At 36.3% G+C, this 22584-nt stretch overlaps 1 protein-coding gene across 1 annotated transcript in view; it reads left to right on the top strand.

The window, feature by feature from the left end:
- LOC120860889 (E3 SUMO-protein ligase PIAS1) overlaps positions 1 to 22584 on the top strand; it is a 124357-nt gene that overhangs the window by 83622 nt on the left and 18151 nt on the right. Inside the window, exons 6-8 of the mRNA XM_040236599.1 lie at positions 655 to 789; positions 9251 to 9356; positions 20043 to 20116. Of these exons, the coding sequence (XP_040092533.1) occupies positions 655 to 789; positions 9251 to 9356; positions 20043 to 20116 (315 nt within the window). The remainder of the gene's footprint in view (positions 1 to 654; positions 790 to 9250; positions 9357 to 20042; positions 20117 to 22584) is intronic.

Below are 22584 nucleotides of genomic sequence, written 5' to 3'. Positions count from 1 at the left end.
TAAGTCTGAAAAGCTGTTTTTCCAGTGCGTTGCCAACATAGTTAGCAAATAAGTCATCACAGCTGTTGTTAATCATAGTTTTTCATTAAGAAAATGTCTTTATTTTGGATGTATATTCATGTGACTGAGTGAAACACTTGTACCAACTATGTCCAATTAACAGCTGTGACATTAGCTATGGAGACATAGTCTAGGACTTGGAGTTGGGTGTGGTAGCTTTTAGTATTTTATTTAATTTTGGGATGAAGAGATTGTTTCATCAAAACCTCAGATGTATTCTTGTGTCTGAAACCTTATGGTAGATGGGAGATTTGAAGACTGCTATGCATTTAATGAAGGAGTGGGGGCTATTGTTGCTCACCTTTAAAATAGTCCTTATGTGTTTATCCAAGTTGTTTATGAATTCAACATGATTCTTAAATTTTTAGAGATTTTTAAGTTCTATCACCAATATTTTTCTCAGGTTTACTTTAATGAGATTGTAGGGTAGTTTAGAGAAACGTACAGAAAACTCTTACAAACGTTTCCTTCTCCACTTTTAAATGAAAATACTCATATTTTCTAATATGTAGTTTGTAGGATTTTTTTTTTTAAGGAATGGAAGTTGAAATGGTTGTGGAAGTAATAAATAGAAATGTTATATTTCATCCTTAGGGTTATCTTCCACCTACTAAAAATGGTGTGGAACCAAAGCGACCCAGCCGACCAATTAATATCACCTCACTTGTCCGATTGTCTACAACTGTACCAAACACCATTGTTGTTTCTTGGACTGCAGAAATTGGAAGAGTGAGTAAATTTTTGTTTCTTCCAGACTTTTGTTTTATAAGGAAGGGTTAAGCTCTGTGGCTACTTGAGCTTATATATAAATAAAATGGGCATAAAATGAGTTACCAAAGGATTTATTTTTGTCTCACAATGAATTTTCAACATGTTCCCATTTTAAAAATGGGATCTTGTAATATTCAGTATTTTATAACTTGATAACTTTCACTAAGTATTTTCATAAACATCTTCCTATGTCATTTCATGTTCATCTGCATGATTTTAAACAGCTACATCATATTTCAATACAAGTATCTATAGTTTAGCCTATTCCCTATTGTTGAACATTTAATTTGATTGTTTACTTCAAAGAACAATTTGCAGACTATCCTAATAGCTCTAACTTTGCATACATACATAGTACTTTCTTTAGAGTAAATTCCCTGAAGTGGAAATGCTGAATCAAAGACCATCAGAATTTAAAGAAATTTTGTGTTCACTGGCAGATTGCCTTACCAAAAGATGTACAAATTTATTCTCTGACTTTCAGTGTTTTTTCATATGCCTGTTGACTGATAACACTGAGTTTTATTTTCTTTGACATCTCTACTAATTTTTATAGGTAAATAGTGGTATTAGATTGCTTTAATTAGTACTCTTTTTATTATTAGTGAGATTGAACAAATTCATTTGTGATTATTCACATTTAAAAAATATATCAATATCTGTTTCTCCGTTGCTGTTTTTCTTATTTTTATTGTTTATGAGTTCTTACATTTCTGATTTAACCTTCTTTCACATGCTGCAAATGTTTGTTTGTAGTTTATTGCCTTTTCATTTATGTGATTATTTAATGTGTAGAAGATTTAAATTATTATGGAGCCAAATTTTAACCAGTTTGTTTTTTTTCTTTTAATTTATTCTTTATTGAAGTATACTTGAATTACAGTGTTGTGTTAATTACAGCTATACATCAAGGATATATGACTCAGTTATATATAGATATATATATTTACATTCTTATTCATATTCTTTTCCATTGTGGCTTATCACAGGTTATTGAATATAGTTCACTGTGCTATACAGTAGGATCTTATTGTCTGTCTGTTCTGTATATACTGGTTTGCATCTGTAAATCCCAAACTCCTGCTCCTACCCTCTCCCATCTCCATTCCCCTTGGCAACCACCAGTTTATTTTCTGTGTCCTTGATTCTGTTTGTTTCATAGATAAGTTGGTTTGTGTCATATTTTAGATTCCACATATAAATGATACCATATGGCAATTCTTTCTCTTTTTGACTTACTTCCCTTAGTATGATAATCTCTAGTTGCATAGTTTTGTTTCTTCATAGTCTTTCCGCTCATCCTCTGTTGAATTTAGTTTATCTGCCCTTCCCAATCTTACATAAATATTTGTTTATATTTTTTCTTGACTTCTGAGATTTCTTGTTTTGTCTTTACATATTTAATCCATTGTAAATTTACATGTGAAATAAAAATTTAATTTTTTAAATAGCCAGTTCTAATACCATTAACTAGACAAATGCTAATTCTGAAGTAACCATTGTTATATATTTGATTTTTATTTATTCTGTGTGTGTTTCTGCACTTTGCTGTATTGTTTTTTAGCCTAGCATTCTTTTTCTGGCACCATTTTAGAATATGAGTTTGTGTGTATTCACAAATTCATTTGAAATTTATAGAACTTATGCTATATTCCATATACCATACTGAAAACTGTCAGTAACATAGTGAGAAAAAAAAATCCTGACTTGGAGCCAGAATCCAGTTTACACACGAAAATGTGAACGGTGTCACAGGAAATATAAAGAAGAGGTGCATGATGATATTAGAGTATATTAGGGCACTTTGAACTAGAGAGAGGTCAGGCAGGGCTTCCCTGAGGATGTAATGACTGAGCTAAGAGTTGAGAGAAGGGTAGAAGGAATCAGTTTGGTGAAAGGTTCAGAGCAAATGATCTTCAGAGTAGCGCACTGGCAGGTGTGAGCCTAGTTCTTTTTTTTTTTTTTTTTTTTCAGGCAAGACTTTATTGGGTCCCCTGCTGCAGCAAGGAGGAGCAAGAACAAACAACAGGTTCCCTTGTTTCCTTTCTCCCTGAGGGGAGATAAGCTTGTACCTTACACAGGGTGAAGGTAGGGGTGTGTTCAGGGGTTGGACATGTGCAGTTGGGGCAAATTCTGGACAAATGATATGAAAAAAACAAAAAAACCCCACTGCCACTTCTGAAGAACCAGGAGCAAAAGCAGGGTGTTGTGTGCAAAAGCAGGGTGCTGAGCATGCCCCCTGCACTCAGCACCTCCAGTGGGGTGGCAAACACCTAAGCTACTCTAATGGCCTGACCCCAGAGCCAGTTTTTTGTTTAAGAAACTGAAAAGGAGCAAGAATGGCTAGAGTTTGAGATGCCTTTAAGATATTATGGATAGGTGGACATATGGGCTCGGAAAAGAGTTTTGGCTAGAGAGAAAAAAAAGCATTATCTGCATATTGGTGATTATTGGAGCCATAAAAGCAGGCTGACTTTGTTCAGGGAAAATGTGTCAAGTAAGAAGAAGAGAGCATTGAAGACTTATTCTTGAGGAACTAGATAACGTTTAATACTGGGTAGAAGAGAATGAACCTGAAGAGGGCATGGGGAAATAGTAACAGAGATGTGACAGAGTTGAGGGTGAATATGAGAAACCAAGGGAAGAATTTCAGAAAAGGAGGAGACGATAAGCAGTATTGAACAGATGTTGAGAAATAAGTATTTTTTGAAGTCTAAAAAAATACCTTTTGGATTAAAAATAGAGCATAAGCTGCTCTGGCGGATAGTGGGAGGAGAAGCCAGATTGTGACCAGGTGCAAGAGAGGCCATGGAGATTGTGAGTTGTAGAGTGTGGATTTGGAAATAGTTACAGGTAATGTGAGATGACAGTTGTTTGTTTGCTTTAATGGGACAGTGTTAAACATGTATAAAGGATGATGGCAAGTATCGTCTTGAGAGGAAGAATTTAAATATACAAGAGGAAGAAAGAATAATCAGTAGTAAATTTCACAGTAACTCATTGTAGCTAGGAGGGACCGCTTCTTTATTTAGTGGAAAAAAGAAGTGTGTGTGTGTGTGTGTGTGTGTGAGAGAGAGAGAGAGAGAGAGAGAGAGAGAGAGAGATGATTACTGGAGAGGTGAGTTAAGCTCTGATCTGATGACTTCGGGTATGTCTGTGAAATAGGAAGTGAGAGAAGCCGCTGAGAATGAGAGAAGAAATCAGGGCCTTGAGAAGAGTGAAATGTTGGAAAAGTAATTACAGAGAATAAGACATATTCCCTTGGATTATTCCCCCAAATCTTTCTGGAAGTGAATGATCTTGCTTAAAATGTGTGTGTTAACTTAGAGAGGATTAACTTATTTACGATATTCAGTGTCCTTATTTCAGGAGCTATGTTTCTCCATTTATTTGAATTATCTTTCATGTTCCTGTGTAATTTAATAGATTTCTTCTCATAAATCTTTCATATTTTTTGATTCTTGTTTATTATTACTACTGCTTGTGTAAATAGTTCTTTTTCTATTGTATTTTCTGAAATTTTATTTTTGGCTTATTTAAGAGCTAGTTATTGTTGAATATTTACTATTCCTGTATTCGTTCTGATAACTTTTTAGTAGGTTCCTTAGTGTTTCCAGACCAGCAGTCTTAAGTCTGAGAAGTATCATTTTATAAATAATGATAATCCTGATACTTATGCCATAATTTCTTCTTCTTGTTCTGTTGTACTGTCTACAGCCTTCAGAACAATGTTAAAAAATGTCAGCACTAGTAGACATACTTGACTTGTTCTTTATATTAATGAGAAGACGTGTCACAGCATTAAGTATTATAATGACTATTAATTCTTGATAGAACTTAATTGCATTAATAACATAATCCTATGATCCTCTTTTTTTACTGGATATTTTTGAGAAAAATATCCAGTAAATTTTGATATTTTATCAAAATCCTTTTTGATATCTATCACAGTCATCTTCTTTCCTTTACCTAATCAATATGTCACTACTATGTTTCAGTCCTTTAAAATTATTTTTTTTCTGGTGTACCTTGGGCTGCTTGTTTTTTCCTCCTTTTTAAAGAAGGTATTGCAGATATTTTGGGTTTGCCTGTGTGTGTGAGAGTATAACCTGCCTGGGAAGTGTATAAACACCAGGGTGTTTACAATGAACCGTGAAAAAAGTCTGAAACTGTGGGAGAGGAGGGAAATGTGGTTGCTGATAATATAGCACTATAGTAACTTCTTAGTTTGGTTTTTGATCACTAGTTTTACTCAGCTTATGAAGATACTCTAAATAGTACATGTAGGATCTCTTACTGTTTGGGGGATTAATTTCTATATTATTAGTTTTTATTGAGAAATGTTACTGTTATATCTTCAAAGGAAATAAATGTGGTGAGGTGGTGAGTGGTGAGTGGAAATGTTAGTCACTCAGTCATGTCTGACTCTTTGTGACTCCATGGACGATAGCCCACCAGGCTCTTCTATCCATGAAATTCTCCAGGCAAGAATACTGGAGTGGGTTGCCATTCCCTTCTCCAGGGGATCTTCCTGACCCAGGGATTGAACCCTGCTCTCCTGCATTAAAGGCAGATTCTTTACTGTCTGAGCAACCGATGGAGCCCATAGTGATGGTAACCATCTTCCAATATATTTTAACTCTTTGCAGTCAACATGTTGTACACTTTAAAACTTATGCAATGTTATAATTCAATTAAAACATTATAAAAGAAAAAGCTACTACAGTGCTTGGAGGAAATAAGTGAACTATAACTTCTTATCCTACCTCAGAGTAATCACTGCATCTAGCATTTATTGGAGAAGGCAATGGCACCCCACTCCAGTACTCCTACCTGGAAAATCCCGTGGACGGAGGAGCCTGGTAGGCTGTAGTCCATGGGGTCGCTGAGGGTCGGACACGACTGAGTGACTTCACTTTGACTTTTCACTTTGACTTTTCACTTTCATGCATTGGAGAGGGAAATGGCAGCCCACTCCAGTGTTCTTGCCTGGAGAATCCCAGGGACGGGGGAGCCTGGTGGGCTGCCGTCTATGGGGTCACACAGAGTCAGACACGACTGAAGTGACTTAGCAGCAGTAGCAGCAGCATTTGTTAAATTGTCATTGTAGAGAAGTTTAGATACTTGTGTAAATACTGATACTTGATGTGTGTATCATATCTTAATAATGAAGAAAATGTCCTATGAACTCATTAGACAATTTGACGACTCTTTGAAAGAGCATTTGACAAAAGCGTTAGTGTAGTACAGTGTATTTCAGTAGTTGGAGTTAGGTAGCACTTTGAATGGAGAAGGCAGTGGCACCCCACTCCAGTACTCTTGCCTGGAAAATCCCATGGATGGAGGAGCCTGGTAGGTTGCAGTCCATGGGGTCGCGAACAGTCGGACATGACTGAGCGACTTCACTTTCACTGTTCACATTCATGCATTGGAGAAGGAAATGGATTTTGAAGGGGTAGCTGGAATAGTATGATACCATCCACCTAGAAGAGATACTATACCACTTTGAAGGTGGTGTTTTGTTTTTGTTTTTGTTTTGAGTAGGGAGTTGCTGCTGAATCTTTCATGTGATATAAAATTTAATTCCATGTTATCAATGCATGTGGTGTTTGTTAACATATTATCAATACATGTGGTGTGTGTTAACAGCTGACCATCTTTTTGCTTTTTTGCTTGTTATGTGTTTCAGCTAGAGTGAACATACATTTTCACTTGTACCTGAGGTTTCTACTTGATCTCTCCTTAAAAATCTATATAAAACCTTAGGTGATTCTGAATACTCAAGCTGTCAGTATATGATTTCACAGTGTTAATTAGCATTTCTTCAGTTTCTGTCATACTTGAAGCATTAATCAAATAATAAAGATGAGTAGGATTTTTTTTTTCCAAAAGAAGCTTTTTAGTTTTATATTAGATTGGTATGTTTGTTGTCAGTCTAAAATTTTGGCAAGTTTTATTTGCTCCTCATTAATAAATCAGAAGATTTGGGACTTGCCTGGTGGCTTAGTGGTAAAGAATCCACCTGCCAATGCGGGAGACATGGATGGGATCCCTGGTGAGCCACAGCTATCGAGCCTGTGCTCTGGAGCCCGGCAGTCACAACTGTGGAAGCCCACACACCCTGGAGCCATGCTCTGCAATAAGAGAAGCTGCCTTGACAAGAAGCCCATGCACTGCAACCAGAGAGTAGCCCCCACTCGCCTCAACCAGAGAGAAAGCCTGCTTACAGGGACAAAGACCCAGCACAGCCATAAATAAATAAGTGCAATTTTAGAAAGACTATTAAAAATAATTGTGTTTAATTATGTTAGTCGCTCAGGCATGTCTGACTCTTTGCAACCCCATGGACTGTAGCCCGCCATACTCCTCTGTCCTTGGAATTCTCCAGCCAAGAATACTGGAGTGAGTAGCCATTCCCTTCTCCAGGGGATCTTCCTGTCCCAGGGATTGAACCCGGTCTCCTGCATTGCAGGCGGATTCTTTACTGTCTGAGCCACCAGGGAAACATCTAATGAAAGTAAATTAGCTCTAAATTTTTTTAAATTTAACTTTTATTTTATATTGAGGTATAGTTGTTTTTAATGTTGTGTTAGTTTCAGGTGTACAGCAGAGTGATTCAGTTTTACATGTACATATATCCATTCTTTTTCAGATTCTTTTCCATTTATGTTATTACAGAGTATTGAACAGAGTTCCCTGTGCTATTTAGTAGGTCCTTGTTGATTATATATTTTATATAAGTGCTGTGCTTAGTCACTCAGTCACGTCCAACTCTGTGACCCCATAGACTGCAGCCTGCCAGGCTTCTCTGTCTATGGGTATTCTCCAGGCAGGAATACTGGAGTGGTTTGCTATGCCCTTCTCTAGGGGATCTTCCCAACCCAGGGATTGAACCCAGGTCTCCTGCTTTGCAGGCAGATTCTTTATAGTTTAGCTACCAGGAAAGCCCAAGAATACTGAAGTGGGTAGTCTATCCCTTCTCCAGGGGATCTTCTCAACCCAGGAATTGAACCAGGGTCTCCTGCATTGCAGAAGTGTGTATATGTTAATCCAAGACTCCTAATTTATCCTTCTCACATTAGCTTCTTTTGTACTCCCCCCAACCCTGGCCCTGGAAAATGTATAACATGTGAGTACCAGTAAGTTTCTGAACTATAAATGAAAATGTGACCTTCCAGAGTGTATTATAGGATATATTCTCCTCTTGCCAAAAGAAGGGAATGTGTTTTCCTGAGAGTGGACGTAAATGAAAGTTGGAATGTACATTGGACTAGGTTAGGAGGGTCAAATCAAATGGTGTATGAAGTTAAGATCTATAGAGAGCCACTCTGGCCTTGGCCACTAGTCCTTTGTCTTGATACCCCTACTCCTTCCTCTTGATTTCCAGTGCCACCGTTGTCACCAAGCAGGTGCATGATCATGAGCAGATTACATACATTTTTAAAATTCAAATTAAAAAATATTTTGTGTGCTTCCATTGCATCAATCCTTTACTTAGAAAAGTACTTGCCCTACATATCTCTTACAGGCCTTCTTTGAGGTTTAAATGAAGTGGATAGTATACATTAAGAGTGCATACAAAGCTCTATATAGCTAATAAATAGAAGATGGCAATAATTATTTTTCCTTTTGCTTCTTTCCCAGTTTCTTGATCTCCTTCTTGATTTCAGTACCAAGTGGAAAGTGGGCCTCCTCATTTACCTCTCTTACCCTTCATAAGCTTCAGCCCTCTTTTATTCCTTTTGTCCAGTCATGTACCCTTTCCTTTGCCTTGTTGATCAACTTTTTCTTTGTTCCCTTTTTCCTGCTTCCATCTCTGGGTAATCCCTCTGCTGGTCATGGATATTCATCTGTTCACTTGCCAAACCAGCAGCTTCTCTTTGAATATTTAGTATTCCCTCTGCTTATTGTGGTAATAGCCGAAGTAGGGTCTTTTCAAGAACTAGTTAAAGCATAGAGAGAGATTCAATGGTATAAATTACCAGTCTAATTTTTAATTTTTTGAATAGCTACCGTTAACTAAATATGGTTTTTGATGACTTTGGCATCTTATTGGCCTTGGTTTATATTTATTTTTAACAATGTTCTTTTACAAAAGTGCCTAAAATGGTTAGCTTCAATCATAGGTAGTCAGGTAATACAGAAGCATAACAGATCTGGCTTTATCTCTTGAAAGTTGCAAAATTAGGGCAAATTCTTTTACTTCTCTACACTTCACTTTCCTCAGCAGCTTTTTGGTTAAGATTAAATGAATTACCGTTCATGAAAACACCTGAGATAGTGTTTGGCACACAGTAGGTGTTTTAACAGGTGTTAATTTTCTTTCTCTATCATTTTGGGATTAAAGTAGATGTACCTATTTACTTACATATGTTGTTTGTTTTCTACATCGTTTTTTATTTTTATTTTTTTTTTCCAGAACTATTCCATGGCAGTGTATCTTGTAAAACAGTTGTCCTCAACAGTTCTTCTTCAGAGGTTACGAGCAAAGGGAATAAGGAACCCGGATCATTCTAGAGCTTTAAGTACGTATGATAATCTTGTTTTATTTATGCAGCCGAACTGTTTTGGTAAAAGTTAGAATAGTGTTTTCTCAACTCAAGAAATTTTAGGGGTTTTTTTTTGTTTTTTTTGTTTTTTTTTTCACTAGAGCTTGTCACAGTGGATTAAAACACTGAAAACCTTGTTTTGTGAGCTAGAGTAATTCAAGACTTAACAGTAGTTTTAGGGAATTCCTTGGCAGTCCAGTGGTTAAGACTGCATGCCTCCACTACAGAGGGCATGGGTTCTATCCCTGGTTGAGGAACAAAGATCCCACATACTGCATGGCGTGGCCAAGAAAAAAAGTTTTAATATCTTTGTCATGACCTATATTGTATAATTTATATTTTATTGATCTTAAAATTAACTTTATAACATCAGTATATGAACACAGAATATTTACCAAAGCTTCATAAAAATAAATGTTCAGGAATTCTAGAAGATGGAAAGAAAATCTTGGCATATATTTTACAACAATTATTGTGTATTTAAGGTTTATCCAGGAAAAACGTCCAAGGATATGTGATGACAGCGTCCCTTCATTAACAAAGTAAAAAAGTCAGTGGGGTGGTAGATAAAATAATGAAATAAGTTCTGCTTTTAGTCAACTATGTGGCCTTGGAAAGTCAGTCTTCCTCCTCTGAATTCCTCTGAATTGCTCGTTCCTCACCTGTAACAAGAAGTTTATACCACGTGATAATCTAACACTCCTCCAAAATCTGCACTTTGGTGGAAAGGATCGTTCCTTTTGTTCTGTTGAATTAGAGAGTAGAAAGGTGCAACTAGACTATTCTGACCTCAATGAGGGTTAAGCCCAGAGGTTGATGGCCTTTCCAAAGAAATAAACTAAGTTCTTCCTTTATTCTCTTCATTATAAGAGGTAGATTCTTCATAAATGAATTTGCGGGTATCTGGAGATGGGCACTTGGAAAACAAAACTTTTACAGATGAAGGTTAGATGGCTACCCTTTAAGGACATTCTTGATGTGAGTTGATTAATGGAGCCCTTATCAGATTTGTAGTTAGGAACATTCTGATAGAAAAAAACTAAAGCAGTAAGACCACCTTTCCTCTTGCTTCCCTTTGTGGATAGCTTTTATTTTTGTTCTAACCTGTTTTCATACCAGAGTAAAAGATCCCACTACCTCTGAATATCAGTATACCCTTCAGAGTTCATTGAAGGATTTTTCTACTTTAAAGAGGCTCTTTTAAAAATGCAAATATTCTGAGTCAGGAGGAGCACACTGGTAGCTAATGCCTCTGTTGGCATTCCTTGATAGACAGTGGAGAGCTAGTGGTCTGGTTGATGTCTAAGGGAGTGGAAGCACCATTTGCCAAGGCCAAGGAGATAGTAGGGACCCTAAAAGTAGAGAAGGGACCGACACCTGCTTTGAAGGAACATGAAGAGAAAAATTTTTCTTTTTTCACACTCCATTCCTGGTCATTCTCTTGAGAATCTTGGTATTTTGCCACATAGTATTAGACTCTCATTTAGTCAGAAAGTATTATTAAAAATTATGGGAGCCTGTGTGGAAAAGGTCAGACCAGGAAATAAAGCTAAAAGCTGATGAAGCTATTAAGTGGCACAACAGTAATAAGGCGGCAAGCTGTCTTTGTTCAAGCGTAAACTCTTCTCCACTTGTAGCTGTAGCACCATCTGGAGGGGGAGTGGAAAGGTGAGCCTAGAGTTACTTTCTTTACCGGCACAAACCACTGTTAGCCATTGTTAAGCAGGAAAAGCTACTTAACTCAAAAGCTGCTCATTTCATCTCTGATGCATCCTGGAAGTGGGGAATAGTAGGAGATTGGGCAGAATTTTTGTCACACTTTGTGTCTTACCTTAATTGGCCTGGGGAACCAACAAAACATTCATTGGATCCTACCAATAAAACGTTTGTCGTGATTGACTAAAGAACAGATTGTTTGCCTTTATGCTATCTCTAAAGAAGTAACTTTCCTGGCAAATTAATTATGTAATTAAAAGATTCTGTGAAACAACTTGACAGAAGAAAATGTTGGTGGATATCTCAGATATTTTGAAGGCTCTAATTACCTCCAAATATGTTCATTTTAAGTCATTCTTATCAATTCTACTGGCAGAAATAAATCAGACACTATTCCTGAAATAAAGTCAATAGTATTTAGGCTTTTCACAGAGAAATCCACTCTCTGGTTCGTTTGATTTAGTAGATTTTTGTATTGTGGTTTCCACCTTCATGTAGAGTTTTCCCATCATAACTATCACAAGAGTCCTTTACTAATTCTTGGTCAGGCTCCTGTCTCCGCTTCTTTTTCTCCTGAGCAGACATTTCAAACCTTGGCCATACTTAAACAATATTCCCTCTCTTTCAACACACTGTCATTGTAAGAAAACTGGTGCTATATGACTTCTCTAAATTGTCCATTTCTTCCTTAATGTCACCATGACTTCATTCGTACTCATCCTTATTTATTCTCTTCAGTCTCAGGAGGAAATGTCCCTTTTCCTGCCCAGTATTAATCTATTGATTCATTCATCTCATTCAAGAAATTGTTTAAGAGTCTACTGTGTCCCAGGCACAGGAGAACATGGTATTAAGCAAAACATATGCTGTTTCTGCATCCTTGAGAAGTTTGCAGTCTGATGGGAAAGACAAAATTAAATGATTGCACAAATCACTAATGAATTACAGTTGTGACATGTGTCTTAAAGAAGAAAGACAAGGAACTCTGGAGGTAACAGCAGGATAACATAGTCTTCTGGTGCTGTGATGTTTAAGGCAAGATTATAAGGATGAGGAGAAATTAAACCCCAAGATAGGAGGAGAATATATCAAGAGACAAGGCTAGTGGGGTTGGAGTGGAGAGAGCAAAGGAGGAAAGTGGCCAGAGAGATAGCCATGGAGTGAGTTCTTATAGGTGATATAAAGGTAATGACAAAACCCGTAAAGGATTTTTAAGCACAGCAGTATGACCGGATATGGGCAATGAATAGATCACTTAGACTGAACTGAAGGGGGGCTAAGCTGATGTAAGTGAGCCGGTTAGAAACCCAGTTGAACAGAGATGTTGTTTTGAACTGGAGCAATAATGATGAAAATAGAAGTTGATGTTTTGAGAGATGTTGAAGGGGAGAATGGTGATTATGTGTGGGGAGCGAAGAACAAGAAATGAAGGAGTTCTGGGTTTCTTACTAGACACCAGCTTACATGGCAGTGCCATTTACTCAGATAGAAAACAGTGTTGAAAAGATCAGGTTGCAGGAGCAAGGTCAGAGTCCATCCTTGGACTGTGGGCATTTTAGATACCTATGATGCATTCAGATGGAGATGCTCACAAACAGTATTATGAGGCCCTTCTGCTCGCTTGACTGCTCTCTGTCCTGTGTTTTCAGTTCCTTCCTCTCCACCGGATCTTTCTGTCAACCTTCACTGTCAAGTCTTTTTCATCCTTTAAATAATACAAAGGCAAGGTACTCTCTAGGAACCTGTGTTCCTCCTATTCTCATCCTAGTTTCCTCAAAGAGTAGTCGACACTTCCCTTTCTACCTCCTCACTGCAAACCATTGTGAACTTTTAACTCCCATCATTCCACTGAAACTACTCTTGGAGATATCACAAGTGACAATCTGATTGCAGAATTTAAAGTTTGTTTTTTCAATTTATAACTTAGGTATTTTTGCTACATTTCATGCTAACAACTTTCTGCTTGAAATTCTTGTCTCTCTTCTCAGTCACTTGCTTTCAATGGATTCTCTTAAGGGAAGCATCCTAAATGTTTGTTTTCCCTGGGTTTTTGTCCTTGGTCCACTTCTCTACATACTTTTTGCTAGAGATTATCACATTCACCTTTGTGGTTTAAGTTAGCACCAACTCCCAAACAAATATTTTCATTCCAGACCTTCCCCTGAATTTCAAGTGTAGATACATGTAGCTGTCTTCACTGAAACATACCACTGTTTCCTGTAATTCAAGGAGTGAAAACTCACAAGTTCTATCAGACATAAACCCTAAATATTTCTCAACTCTTGTCAAATTTTCTCTCCCTACCATCCTGACCTCATTTAAGCTCTTATATCCTAAGTTTATTTCAAAAACCTATTCTTGAATTATTTATTCCTTTTCTTTCTTGGTGCCCCCTTTTCCTATCTCTCTTCTGATAGCAATCTAAATGATTAATATGACTTAACCTTACCTGGAGAAGGCAATGGCACCCTACTCCAGCACTCTTGCCTGGAAAATCCCATGGACGGAGGAGCCTGGTGGGCTGCAGTCCATGGGGTCGCGAAGAGTTGGACACAACTGAGCGACTTCACTTTGATGCATTGAAGAAGGAAATGGCAACCCACTCCAGTGTTCTTGCCTGGAGAATCCCAGGGACAGCGGAGCCTGGTGGGCTGCTGTCTATGGAGTCGCCCAGAGTCGGACACAACTGAAGCGACTTAGCAGCAGCAGCAGCAGCAGCCTTACCTATTTTTTTGCAATCCATGGCTTGCGAACACCAATGGGATAAAAACTAACTTTGAGGGCTTCCCTCCTGGCTCAGTGGTAAAGAATCCACCTGCCAATGCAGGAGACATGGGTTCAAAGCCTGATCCCATGTGGGAGGATCCCACATGCCGTGGGTCAGCTAAGCCTGGACGCCACAACCACTAAAGCCTGCACACCTAGAGCCTGTGCTCCTCAACAAGAGCCCATACACCACAAGCAAAGAAAAGCCAGTGCAGCAACAAAGACTCAGCACAGCCAAGAATAAATAGAAATTTAAAAAATAAAAATTAAAAACAACTAACTTTGTTAGGATGACGTAAACGTATAGCTTTCCTTGGTGTGGCATCTGTTTATTACTTTCGGTTGTCATGTGTATTCACTCCTCTATCATTCCTTATATTCCAGAAATAATGAATTCTTTCTTTTCCTCAGTGCTGTCAGTATTGTTCTCCATGACTCAAACTTCCCTGTTACCTCCTTTACCTGATTCTAGTTATCCTGCATGTTTCACTTTTTCCCGGAGGCATCTCAGAACCCCCAGAGTTGATGCATTGAATTTCAGCTAGTTTCCATTACAGTGCATTAGAGATGCTCTCAACTAAGTATCTTTGCTCCCATCTAGACTATGAATTCCTTTAGGCAGGAATTTAATCTTATCTCTCTTTGAATTCCTAATGCTCAGCTCAGGGTCTGGCACACAGTAGACCCTAAGACTTCTGGTAAGTAAACTGATGAGAAGAGATTGTGAGTGAAAGGTCACACCTCTGTGCCTCTTGTTTTCTTGTTTATAAAATGAATGTGTTGGACTTAGTTAATATGTTCAGTTGTTTCCAGCTTTAAAAGTCTAAAAAGGATAGAATTTTTTTTTAAACCTAGAACAGCACTCATAGAACCATCTGTGACGATGGAAATGCTCTGCATCAGCACTGTCCTGCCCCATGTGGTAGCCAGGAGCACCATGTCTGGGCTGAGCACTTGAAATGTGGTACTGCAGCTGAGGAGCTGAATTGTACATTTGGTTAAATTTAAATATAACCACATGTGACTAGTGGCCAACTCTCAGCACAAGACAACAGGGATTTTCAAAGATTAATTTTTAATGTAGCTAACTGTAACTTTATTATTATTATTATTAAAGGAAATACTGTTACTGCTGCAGCTCACAATGACATAAGAAAACTTGAACTCCTGGAAGACTTATCACATGTTGGTTGATGCAGCAGGATAAATATCATGTCTTATTTTTATCTTTCACTCCCATGTCCACAAACGATGAATACTTTATTTACTTTGTCTTTCCTCCATACTTTCTTCTGAAATTTAACATAGTGATTCCCATCCCCTATCTTTCTGCTTCAGTATTTTGGTTGTATTTATCAAAGTTTACAAGCAGTAAAAATTAACCTTTTAAAGTGTACATTCTGAGTTTGACAGGTATATGCAATCATGAACCACATGTTAAAATGAAAACATGTAACATTCTTCACCCCCAAAAGTTCCTCTGTGGACCTTCACAGTTCCTCTCATTTCTTCTCCCCTACTTCCCATAACCATTAATATGATTTCTGTCTCTGTAGTTTTTCCCTTTCCAGAATTTCAGATATTTGAAATCCCACAACATATAGCCTTTTTTTAAAAATTATTTTTTATTGAAGGCTCCCCTGGTTGCTCAGATGGTAAAGAATCTGCCTGCTATGTGAGAGACCTGGGTTCAGTCCCTGGGTTGGGAAGATCCCCTGGAAAAGGGAATGGCAACCCACTCCAGTATTCTTTCTTGGAGAATCCCAGGGGCAGAGGAGCCTGGTGGGCTACACTCCATGGGGTCGCAAAGAGTCGGACACGACTGAGTGCCTAACACACACACACTTTATTGAAGTATAATTGCTTTACAGTGTTGAATTAGTTTCTAGTGTACAACAAAGTAAAACAACTATACATATACATACATCCCCCCTTTTGTTTTAAATTTCCTTCCTATTTAAATCATCACAGAGCATTGAGTAGAATTCCCTGAGCTATGCAATTGATTCTCATTAGTTCTCTATTTTATATATAATATCAATAGTATATATATGTTAATCCCAATTCATCCCACCCCCTGCCTTTCATTTCTGATTTCTTTCACGTAGTATAATCCTTTTAGGTTCGTTTGTGTAGTTTGAGCTCTTTATTACTGAGTAATGTTCCATTTAATTGGTACTGTGGTTTCTTTATCCATTTGTCAGTTGATGGACATTTAGATCGTTTCCAGTTTTTCGTATGAACAAAGTGGCTGGAAACATTTACATTTTGCATATGACTATCTCAGTTTTGTGAACATATGTTTTCATTTCTGTTGGGTAAGTACGCAGGACTAGGATTGCTGGGTCACAAAATGTATGGAAAAGAGATTGGCAGTTTCTTATGAAGTGCATGTTCCATTTTTGCATTCTGTCCAGTAAGATTTGAAATTTTTAGTTTTTCCCCATTCTCACTAGCAGTAGGTATGGTCAGGCTGCTTTGATTTTGCTGTTCTGATTACGGTGTAGGTGATAATGTCATTTGTGGTTTTAATTTGCGCTTTTCTAATGACTAATGATGTTAAACATCTTTTCATGTGCCTATTTGCCATCCTTCCAGCTTCTTTGATGAAATGTCTCTTCAAATTTTTCCCATTTCTTTTATAGTTTATGCTTTTTGTATACTATGAAATCTTTGCCAAATCCAAGATCACAAACATTTTACTTCTAGAAGTTTTATTGTTTTAGTTTAGGTCTGCAATTTGTTTTACAGTATTTTTGGCTGTGCTGGGTCTTTGTTGCTGCATGCAGGCTTTTTGTAGGTGCAGTGAGCAGGGGCTACTCTCAAGTTGCAGTGCATGAGCTTCTCATTGCAGTGGCTTCTCTTGTTGTAGAGCACAGACTCATGGCACACAGGCTTAGTTCCTCCACGGGCATGTGGGCTCTTCCCAGACCAGGGATCAGACCCAGGCCCCCTGCATTAGCAGGTGGATTCTTAACCACTAGATCACCAGGGAAGTCCCTACACTTTATCAGAAATTAAGGTAAACTTATAGGTTCATTTTCTTCCCATATAGATACCCAGTTGTTCCATAACATTTGTCAAAAATACTAATTTTTCCTCCATTTAATTACCTTGGCACCTTTGTCAAAAACCAATTGATGATAGGTATATAAATTTATTTCTGGACTCCCTCATTATCTTCCATTGACCTATTTGTCTATCTTTATACCAATAGCACAGTCTTACTAATTAAAGCTTGATAGTAATTCTTGAAATCAGGTAGTCCTCTACCTTTTTCTTTTTCAGAATTGTTTTGACTAAATATAGTATATAAAAAGGTAATGGATAGTGATCAAATAGTTTATACAGGAATATTAGGGTCATTAAATATTTTTTTAAATCTGTCATTATAATTCACCTCAGCAAACTAAACAAAAAACAAATCATATGATCATCACCATAGATTCAGTAAAAGCTTTGGTCACTTTTTCAATATCCATTCATGATTAAATTCAGCAAAGTAGAGACAAGGGGGTTGTTTAATGTATGAAAGGGTATTTTATAAGAAGCCTTTAGCTAATATCATATTAAATGGTAAAAACTTCATCCCTAAGATTAAAAATAAGGCAAGAATATCTTTCTTAATACGTCTGTTCAGCGTTGCCCTTGAGATCCTAGCCAGCACAATAATGCAAGAAAAAAGAAACCGATTAGAAATGAATAATAATTACTGTCTTTATTTGAAGATGACATCATTGTGTAGGGAAAAAAATCCCAAAGAATCTACCCAAAAAAAAGCTACTTAAGCTAATGTGTGAATTTATATGGTCAGTTTATAAACATTGTAACATCAAAAAAATGAAGTACTTAGGGATATATTATGCAAAATACATGCAAGATTTGTATGCTGAAAACTATAAAATACTGGTAAGAGTAACTAAAATAGGACCTGAATATCAGAGAGATAGATCATGTTAATGGATCAGAACACTCAGTATTGTTACTGGAGAGATGTCAGTTCTCTCCAGTTTGATCTATAGGTTAAATTCAATTCAATCAAGATCCTCAAAAAGTATCTTTACATGAAAGGATTGATTGAATCTATAATGGCAAAGGTGAAAAAGCAAAGCTTTTCTTAAAAGAAAGTGACAAACTGATTCTAAAATAATTTCAGAAAAATCTTTCAGCTCTGAAAGAAAATGAACATGCAAATCATATTTTTGTTGCAATAGCTAATATTTTTAACCTCCCTCCCACCTCCCTCCCCATTCCACACAATTTGTTTGTATTAACTCTTTAATTCTTAAACAATGCTGTGGGCTATTAGTATTGTTCTCATGTACAACATGATGAAACTGAGGCACAGGAAAGTGGCTAAGGCTGAATTATAACCTAGGCTGGCTCTAGATTCTTTTGCTCTGAACCACTGCCTCAGGTTGCCCCTCCTTTTTCATTTCTTTTCAGAGTACTAACACTGAACTTCATATAGACAAAACCTAAAGTCAGTTACTGTTCCCATTGCTGTTTGTCTTGCTGTGTGGGTATTGAGAGGGGTGGTTGTAAAATGGTTAGTAATCACATTTATCATATGGCAGTTGTCACCTTTAAGCAGATACTATTCATTAAATGTATCTTAAGAAAGGATTAAGATTGGGTCTATAATGGCAAAAGCATGTTTTTCATAATTTACTTATATAATTAATTAGCATAAGTGATGTGATAACTATTTTCCAGACAAAATCCATGGATTGTATGCCTTTTTAGATGTGATAGCCTACAAGTTAAGTAGACATTAAATTTTCAGAATTTCCAGGCCATAAAATTACTTTTTAGTAGGTCATCAGAATCACATCTGGAATTTTTTATTAAAAAACTACTCATTTGTATCCCTCTTCTCCATTTGATTCATTGGGCAATTATAAATTAGAAAGCTCTGTAGGTAGTTCTGATGTGCATCTTAGTTGAGATCCACTAGTTTATGGAGACAGTTGTATACAGTATCTAAGATTTGGACCACTTCAAAAAAAATCCAGACTATACGCTCATCAAGTTTAATAAAGGCAGGATTCTTAATTCTTATAAATGGCTATTAGTTCAGTAGACATCCGTTCTGAAATCCTTCTTTATCCAAGTACTTTTCCCTTTTCTTCTCTCTGTGTATTTATGCATATCTGTGCTTCTACTCATCTATCAGTCAACTGTCTGGTCACAATCACTTGTGCCTCAGGTCTGAAATTCTGTGACTAACTCTGTCCACAACTACTCCGCTTGGTCCCCCTTACACAAATAGACTTTAAAGTTACTGTGAAACAGTTTCTAAAATTATTTGAATATTACATTTAGGTATATCCTGGCTCACTTCTGTGTTGAAGTTTAATTGAAGTTCTAGGGTTTTCAGAAGTAACCTGAATGTTGCTGGTTTGCAGATGAGAAGTATAAAGATCCTTGTTGTATTAGACTGACCAAGAGTAACAGAATAGCTTTAAAAGTAAAATTACCAGTGCTGCCTCTCTTAAGAACCACAGGAAATTTGAACTGAGAAGACTTAGAGATTATATAGTGTGGGTTGTTATTTTCCAAGAAGTTAATCTCAGAGAGGAGGATTGACTTGCCCAAGATAGTGTAACTAATCAGGTTATGGGTAAATAAATATAAAACTCAAAATAATTATATGGTTTTTAAAAAGGCAGTTGAACTTTTTTCTTTTTACAATATGAAATTAGAATTAATACGTTTATAATAAATTTTTATTATCTGAGCTTTGTAAAAATTTATACATGTTTTATAGTTTTTATTAGTTTCTTTTAAAATACTATTGTCATAGTTTAAAAGGAAGAAGACATTTATCCAGTTTCTTAGAGTTACACAAGAAGGGTCTGCCATCAGTTGACTAGGGTAAACTGCTTGCATAAATTCCCTTTATGTTAGTGCAGTGCAGCTTCCATTCTGTCGGTGAGAAATAGGAAGCTTACAGGAAGTGTAGTCAGTCTATAGATAGGTATACGGTCATTTTCCTTCCTTTGCTTACTGTAGAGATTATAAACTATAAAATCGTTTTGTTCATTCAGTTGATTGGAAAATAATTGAGCAAATTATTCTTTAGTGCCATTTTTTAAAGTTCCTCATTCTTTTTCTTGTGTTGCATCAGTGATACATCTTTAATAAACTTTTGTTTGTTTTTTCTTTGATGAATGTCAGTTAAAGAGAAGTTGACTGCGGACCCAGACAGTGAAATAGCTACAACCAGCCTGAGGGTTTCTCTACTATGTCCAGTAAGTGCTAACTAATATTTGCTCTCCAGGAGGTTTAATATACATTTTCTTTTTTTTATTAAGTATTTCTAGTATTTAACAAATTCTGTTACCTTGAAACATACCCACTTGTTAAGAGTTTATGAAAAGTAAAAGATATTATGTAGTCTTAGGATTTGAAATCTAAACAAGTTTATGTCTATAAAATTTTTCTACTCTTAGTTACATTTAAATATTGATTATGGTTATTAGATGACTGTCTCTCAGACTTAAGTGTAAAATCTCCAAATGAGGCATGTTTATCGTTTCAGTGTATTTATTGAAATTTCATTTTATTAAATAGTATGCTTCTGAATAAAAATCTGGCCATGATTACTCATACATTTAGCTTAACCACTTTGTCAGCAATGACTATAACAAGAATTTAAAACTATTGTTTAATAATAATTGAATAATTATTGAATTATTACTGAATAATTGAATTAGTATGCATATAAAAATCAACTAGACATATTTTTAAACCAGAAAATGAGATCAGTTTCATTCATTTGTATAAAATAAATATAATGCCTAAGTGAAAACTGGTAGTGAATGTTTCCAAAAATGTGTTGATAAGGTTTGTTTTTTTAACTAATTTGATGTTAGGTCCACCAATAGTAGGAATGGTAGTTGAATGATTTCATACAAAAATACGTGAAAAACTAAAAGTAAGTTACATTTTGATTGCCTTTTGTAATCATATTTAAATTGGGGAGAAAATATGAAAAATAAGAGGACTCAGCTATTTCCTCATTTGCTGGGATTGTTTAGGCAAGTCTGATATTGAAGGCTTTTAATACTGAAATCCTACTAATCTAAGATTAATTTATTCTTAAACAAAAATTGTTTTATTTGTCTTATATCTTAGTCTCTTATAATTTATAAAACCTCAACACAAGTGTGAAAAATACACCTCAACACAAAAAGTAATGAAAAAGTCTGTAGCTCAAGAATTAGTTTATAATACAATATGTTGCATAGCTTAAAAAAAAAAAAACTTTTGTTAAGAGAACTTCTCTTCACTATTAAGCATCTGTAAAAAAAAAAAATACAGTGAAATTAAGAAAAACCACCAAACCTATCATTTTGTATATAACCTATCTTTTTTTCCCTTACTATGGCCAGTCATTTTTATAGGGAAAATATTTTAACTCCAGGATTTTTCTGTTTGTTTTTTGTTCGTTTGGGTTTTGGGTTTGGTTTGTTGTTGTTGTTTTTTTTTGCCATGCCACATTGGCATATGGGATCTTAGTTCCCCAACCAGGGATCAAACCTGTGCCCCCCTGCACTGAAAAGGCAGAGTCTTAACCCCTGGACTGCCAGGGAAGTCCCTGTATAATTATTTTAAATTCTTTCCCACGTATATGATTCAGTAGTTGAGAGAACTGAAGGGAGAAATAGACAGCAACACAATAATATTAATAGTAGTAGACTTTGATACCCTACTTTTGGTTATTGATAGAACAACCAGACAGAAGATCAGTAAGTAAGCAAAGAGCTTAATCAACACTGTATACCTAACAGATATGCTGCACCCAACAAAGCAGAATATACATTCTTCTCAAGGGCACACAGAACACTCTCTAAGATAGAGCATGGGTTAGGCTACAAAACAAGTCCTAACAAATCTAAGATTAAAATCATATACTATATCTTCTTTGATCACAATGTGATGGAACTAGGAATCAGTAACAGGAAAAAAACAGGAGAATCCACAAACGTGGAAATTTAATAATACATTCTCAACCGATGAATCAAAAGAAGAGGTCACAGGGAATTTAGAAAATATTTGAAGACGAAAATAAAAATGCGGTATACCAAAATTTACAAGATGCAGCAGAAGAGTAGGAAGAGGAAAGTTTACAGCAGTAAATGCTTACATTAAAAAAGAAAGAACTCAAATCAACTCTGATCTTGTACTTCAAGAAACTAGAAAAGCAAACTAAAGCCGAAGTCAGCACACAGAAAGAAATAAAGATTAGAAAAGAGATAAATGAAATAGAGACGAGAAAAACAGTCCAAAAAAAATCACAAGACTGAGTTGGTTTTTGAAAGATCAACAAAATTGACAAGCCCTTAGCTAAACTAAGAAAAAAGAGGAAAGATTCAGATAGCTCAAATTAGAAATGAAAGAATGACATTATAACAGATGTCACAGAAATTAAAAGGATTATGAGACTGCTACGCCAACAAATTAGATAACCTAGAAGTAGATAAATTCCTGCAAGCATATAACCTACCAAGACTGAATCATGGAGAAATAAGAAATCTGAACAGACTTGTAACTAGTGAGGAGATTGAAGCAGCAATGAAAAACCTCCCAACAAAGAAAAGCCTGGGACCCCTTTGTTTCAGTGGAGAATCCTACCAAACGTTTAAAGAAGAATTAACACCAAGCCTTTTCAAACTCTTACAAAGAATTAAAGAACACTCCCAAACTCATTCTTTAA

Source organism: Oryx dammah, unplaced genomic scaffold, assembly GCF_014754425.2.
Source record: "Oryx dammah isolate SB20612 unplaced genomic scaffold, SCBI_Odam_1.1 HiC_scaffold_11209, whole genome shotgun sequence".
NCBI lineage: Eukaryota > Metazoa > Chordata > Mammalia > Artiodactyla > Bovidae > Oryx > Oryx dammah.
Note: the sequence above shows the minus strand (reverse complement) of the source record. Positions and strands in the feature narration are given on the sequence as shown.